Source organism: Belonocnema kinseyi, chromosome 7, assembly GCF_010883055.1.
Source record: "Belonocnema kinseyi isolate 2016_QV_RU_SX_M_011 chromosome 7, B_treatae_v1, whole genome shotgun sequence".
Taxonomy (NCBI): domain Eukaryota; kingdom Metazoa; phylum Arthropoda; class Insecta; order Hymenoptera; family Cynipidae; genus Belonocnema; species Belonocnema kinseyi.
Genome location: NC_046663.1, coordinates 145,285,274 through 145,291,541, shown reverse-complemented (window position 1 = coordinate 145,291,541; position 6,268 = coordinate 145,285,274). Strand labels below are relative to the sequence as shown.

Genomic DNA, 6,268 nt, shown 5'->3' with positions numbered 1-6,268 from the left:
CCCCCCCGAATCATAGCTTGGTCGCAATCTTCAAAAAACATAATTTCGCAAACTTTGACCTGTGTGCACTTTTTTTCTGGCACGAATTTGTTGAAAACGTAGTGGCCTTCTTCCAAGTCATCAACATTACACGAAAATCACTGTCGCTTCCTATTTGTAATTGTGTCACCATGAAATGCTTTACTGACTGGTCTGTGGTAGAAACCAAACTCATTGGGCTTGTAGATACTCGAATTTCTCCCAATATCGATTGCTTGCTTCCCATACGACGTCGATAGGTAGGGAACATTTAACACTGTTGGATTTAATTATTTAGTAAAGTCTGTAATATTATGCGTTAAAGCCGAAGGAGCTTTAACTAAAGAGAATGAAAATCACCAAATTACAGTTCTCGATGCTTGAAAACTCAATTTAAAACAGTTTGTGTACAAGTGTGGGGGGAAGTATTAATACTGAGCGCATAGTGCGAGGCAAATGCGTTATTAAGTCTAGATCGCGCGATAATTAATCAATAAATAATTTTCTTTATCCATTACTATCTTTGAAAAAATTGATTTCTTTCAACATCAAAAAATCTGTCTGTTTGATTTTCAAAATTTTGAAAATGCTATAACTCTGAGAATATTAGTTTTATCGAAAAACGTCACGAGGATAAATTGTTCGTCTGTTTTAATATTATAAATATCCGTACATAGAATTTTCAAATTCAGATTTCAATAATCAATTCATTTTTTTTAGAGTTATCGTGTTTACGCACAGACGGACGCCCGGATGGACAGGCAGACAGAAGCCATCGTTAATACTTGATTTTTAGATTTAGAGGCTCTTGAAACGTGGAGATCCGTTGAAAAACTACGGTGTCAAATTTCCAACAGTTGTAATACGTTCTGAATCGTAAATTATGAGAATCTAAAAATTACTTTATGCATTTGTATCAGGTTTTTTCTTGCTACACCAGCTAGGTTTCATGCATTTTAAGAATGAGAATGTCTTAGACCAGAACATTTAAACATTTCGCGCTTTAAGAGCATGGAAAAAGTGAGCGAGAAAAGCCTATCTCTTGATTGTGCTGTAATTGCATGGAATCCTTTTGATTTCGGTATGGGTTTCATGCGCTTCGCATTCTCCCACCATACCTGCGAGACAGTAAGCCCTGGTAAACGTGGCTTAAGATCACCGTTTCCGTTGTAAGAAACTCATATAGAACTCGCAAAGGCTTCTTGCAACCATAGTATGGTCAAATGAATGCTTTTCTCGCACGACGATACTACTTTCCAAGCATATGCTTCGAATGCACTATATGCTTTGGTGATCTAGAGCCAATAAAATATAGCCAAACTTGAAGCCGATTTTTTACGTCAAAATTTCTTACTTTAATAAGAATAGCTAAATTTGCTATTGTATATTAATATATGAATATATTTATACATTATATAAATATAATATATAAAATTGCTTCCAGTACCTTAGTAACCTCTTCATATGTACTATGTATGTAATAAGAATGAAAAACAGCAATGCAAATTTTAAAATTATCAAAACTTTCCTTTTTATTAATTTTCTTTTTGTTAATTGTTTCCAGTGCCTTAATAATCTATTCAATCAACCAAATCAACCAAATCTTCCAAATCTTAGTGAAATTTTTGAAATATTTCTATTGGTAAGGAAAAACCTTATTTTATCGACTTCTTCCAGACTCTTTATTCGGTAATTTTATACATGACTTTTCGGAATTAGACCGATTCCCTCATCAGATATCTGATATAAACGGAAAATATGAACCGTGAACTAAAATGGTGTACAAATTTATAATATGAAGGTAATTATAGGAATAGTAAACATTACAATACCTTAAGTCATTATGTAGAAGTTTATATACTGAAATCGAAAATTTTTGAGTCGTTAAATAATAAAATTAAAAGGATGATAGGGTGTGTACCGTCCGTTTCCATCTTATTAAATGAGTACTCGTTGTAATTAGAACACTTGCCAAGTGAATGATACCTTGGCGCATGCGTAGTAGCACTTCCAAAAGAATCATAGGCTCAAGTACTGGTCATACAATAATGGTTAGAAATTCGAAGTAGTATATAGTTCACAGAGTAAAACGTAGATAGGCTATAAGTAGACTCGAAATAGGTTTTAACATAACGAATCTCAAATCATGTTGTAAGAATCGTTGAAAACATCTAAATCAGTTACTTTTTTGAGACAGTTTTCGTTTTCTTTTTTAATGAAAGCCGTTTCAGCAAAGACACGCTTATAAACATTAGGCTCGACATGTAGGATTTCAACTTCATCCTATTTAATGACAGTTGGATCTCTTCCATGGCATTGAACCAAATGTTAACTATGACTTTGTGATTTTTATCCACATGGCTGATGTTATTTTTATGTTCCTTTATTCTAATTCGTAAACTGTTTTTAGAGTCGATTCCAAGCTAAATAAATTTATTAAATTAGGTAAAGGTAAACTTGACACTTTAGATCAATGTAACGCAGTTTATAGAATCACGTGTGATTGTGGCAGGACCTATGTAGAAGAAACAAAACGCCCCCTATGAATTAGAATACAGGAACATAAAAATAACATCAACCATGTGGATAAAAATCACAAAGTCATAGCTAAACATTTGGTTCAATGCTATGGAAGAGATCCAACTGTCATTAATTGGGATGAAGTTGAAATCCTACATGTCGAGCCTAATTTTTATAAGTGTGTCTGTGCTGAAATGGTTTGCATTAAAAAAGAAGGCGAAAACTGTCTCAACAAAGTAACTGATTCAGATTTTTTCAACTATTCTTACAACATGATTTTAGATTCGTTATTTTAAGTTAACACCTATTTTGCGTCTACTTATAGTCTATCTACGTTTTACTCTGTGAACTATATACTACTTCGAATTTCTAACCATTGTTCAGTTACTTTATTTCTATGCAATTACATATATTTGATTATATAGTATGCCCAGTACTTACGCCTATGATTCTTTTGGAAGTGCTGCTACGCATGCGCCAAGGTGTCCTTCACTTGGCAATGTTCTAATTACAACAAGTACTCAATTAGAAAAATGAAGGCGGAGTGTACACACCCTGTCATCCTTTTAATTTTATTATTTAAAGACTCGAAAATTTTCGATTTCAATATATAAACTTCGACATAATGACTTAAGGTATTGTAATTTTTACTATTCCTATAATTACCATTATATTATAAATTTGTACACCATTTTAGTTAATGATTTATAGTTTACGTTTATATTAGATATCTGATGAGGGAATCGGTCTGATTCCGAAACGTCATGTATAAAATTACCGAATAAATAGCCTTGAAGAAGTCAATAAAATAATGTCTTTCCTTGCTAATACTAATTAGTTGTTTCCCAGACGTTGAATTAAGAAATTTTATATTCCGAAATTCTTTGCATGAAATATTTCTAAAATCTTTAAAAGCTTTCTGAAATATTTTTACTATAAGTTTAAGTTTAACGAAGACGTGGCACATAAATCTGTCTTGGGTCGTATTCTACGGTGCATATACTTATCATTATGTTTATCGTGTTATTCATGCATTATGTATCATTCGTTTTTCATTTCATTCACTGAATTCGGTAACATAGGTTTAATATATATTGTGAGAGGCTTTCGTCTTTAATATTCTAAAAAAGAACGGATTTTCCCCTATTTTTATGTTCACCATCGTTGCGTAAAATCAAGAAAATTGTTATTATTTGCCTTTTCTATAAATTGAGTAGTTTTTACACCTACAAGCAAATTTTGATGACTTATTCAAAGGTGCAGACAAAAATTTTCTTTTCGATGCGCCCTAATAAACGTGTTTTCGAAAAATCGGGGAGAAAAGATTAAATATTTCAAAAGGTTTCATTAATATAGAACCAGAAAAAAGTTGCATTGAGATTTGGCCTTTTTCGTTTCGATGTATTAAAATTAAAATTGAGCTCTAAAATTTTGTGTATTCTCTAGAATCTTTGTAGATTATTTGTGTCTAATCTTTACTTTGTTAGAAAATTTGGAAATCAAAATGCCTCTACAGTTTTTTATTAGTGAAACCCCTTTCTATAAGAGAAAGTAATGCACTTACAAATGGTGCTCAAATAAAAACACCCATAATACTCTGCAGGAGATTTTTCATTTTTGTGTCAAAAGAGCCGTTTCCTCCTCTACAGTCATAATTTTATGATTATCCTACATTTATTACCTTATCTTGAATGTTAACTTATATCTAACATTTTTGTTCGTCTGCCCTTCTATATATTATCATATACGTATCATTTCATCAAAAAATGGGGATGTTGCATGAAATGAGATAAAAAGATATTTTGATTCTTTAGTAACTCATTATTTTGTTTCAAGAAGAAAGAATTTTTTATTGAATAAGGAACATTTTTTTTATTTAATAAGGTTTTGAATATCATTCCTGCTCGCGGCATTTTTTGCCAAACACATAGATTGGCTATATCTTTGTGACATCATTCTTCACGGGAAAATTCAAACTACCTAAATTATAAAAAATGAAGAAAAAGTAAAAATGGTTTCTAAACATGAATTTTAAAGTATAAATGTCTCTAAATAGCTTTCATGCATTTTAAATAAATAATAATTAATAATAATTACGAAGAAAAGAATTGAAATAGTCTGCCCAAATAGCCTCTACCCATTATCGACGTTTTTGTATGTTTTGCCGTAGAGGAATACAAATTTTATTCAAATCTTTATTCTCCCTAGAATCACATACAGCTCTAAAATACATCTTAGCTACTAATCTACCTTCCTTAGGAAATTCGCTGATTTCCAAAATTCATTCTTTTTTTTATATATTTACCTCTCTTGATTAGGCCCTTATTTTCGATTTCTCGTTTTAGCGTTTTAGGTATTGAAAGTATTTGAAAGGAAACATTGCGTGTAAAGTGATCTGATTAGTGCTCAGTTGTATATCTTAGTGACTTCACATCTGTTTGAAATTGTCCAATTAGACGTAAACTAGACATTATTTGTTTTAAATTATTAGAAACCTAAAAAAATTATATTCTCCATAACGTCAGTTACTGATTGAAGTTTCTAAAACTATGTTTATCTCATTTCATGCAACATTTCCATTGTACATCATGCACAGTAATCTCCCTAATCTGTTCTGATGTCTATTATTTCCGTAGAGAAAACTTGAAGGAAAAGCATACCGCAAAAAGAATAGTTACGGCTTCGAGGAAAATTTTATCATTATCTTAATTACGTAATTTATTAGTCCATTTGGACGTAAAATATGCAATGTTTCCCGTTTGAACTCAGCCAAAAGTGTGTTCTTTCTCACAATCTCATCTTTATTCTTATGAAAAAATCTGTGCTCTTAATTGTCTTATTTTTTATTAGAAATATAGCACCTACTGGCGGCGTAACACATGAACAACGCAATTTGGACACTGCAGCAACTGAATTTCAAAGACGATTTCACATCAGCGTGGACGACACAGAAAGTAGACAAAGAACTTCCGTCATTAGTCAGGTCAGTAAATTAATTAAAATTTATTATTTTAACGGTAATTTTTCTCTTAGTTCCCTCTCACAACTACGAACTAGAAACATCCTCAATGGTACCATTTTTCACAAGTTGTTGTATGTCATGAACGACAGATTGAGAACCTCAAATATCCGGCAGTTTGTTCGCACGCTTTCGCTTGGAATTCTCCGAGAGGTAATTCCAAGTGAAGGACTAACGTGACAAATTGAGGATTCTTGAGCTTCAACGACGAGTCTGCTTACCCCATCATAAAGCCATTAGCATTGTTTTGGCACATCTGCCGTGTGCCTGCATAGCCGCAGTGGCCCGGAAAGGTCCGTCGTTCAAGAAAATCACAAGCCTGCCGTCGTGTTTTCGTTCCGCACGAAAACACGGCAGCGGGCTTCGCTCACGTACGCCAGTGCTTCTCACACTTCCTCCCACGCGCGTTTTCTCTCCTTCCTTTCTTATCTTCCCTCTTCTTCTAACCTCACTACTCTTCTTTCTCTAGCGCACTGGCGGAACCGGGGAGCTCAACCGGCACCTCGAGTTACATGGCGGTTTTAAAATATGCAAAATAAAGTCAATATTACGAGAAAAATTGAATAAATAAAACCAGCCTGTGACTCGGGACAGCCGAGCTTGAATTCACAAATTGGGATCCGACGGGCGATTGCGGCCTTCAATTACTTCGTAGATTAATTGATAAAAGTAGTTTTGTCCACAAAAAAAGGGGGTTAATAAATAACAGCC

At 33.2% G+C, this 6,268-nt stretch overlaps 1 protein-coding gene across 3 annotated transcripts in view; it reads left to right on the top strand.

Moving 5' to 3' along the window:
- LOC117175964 (E3 ubiquitin-protein ligase Nedd-4) overlaps nucleotides 1-6,268 on the top strand; it is a 398,451-nt gene that overhangs the window by 143,403 nt on the left and 248,780 nt on the right. For all 3 annotated transcript variants that reach the window (XM_033365849.1, XM_033365848.1, XM_033365850.1), the window contains exon 6: nucleotides 5,389-5,521. In XM_033365849.1, the coding sequence (XP_033221740.1) occupies nucleotides 5,389-5,521 (133 nt within the window). The remainder of the gene's footprint in view (nucleotides 1-5,388; nucleotides 5,522-6,268) is intronic.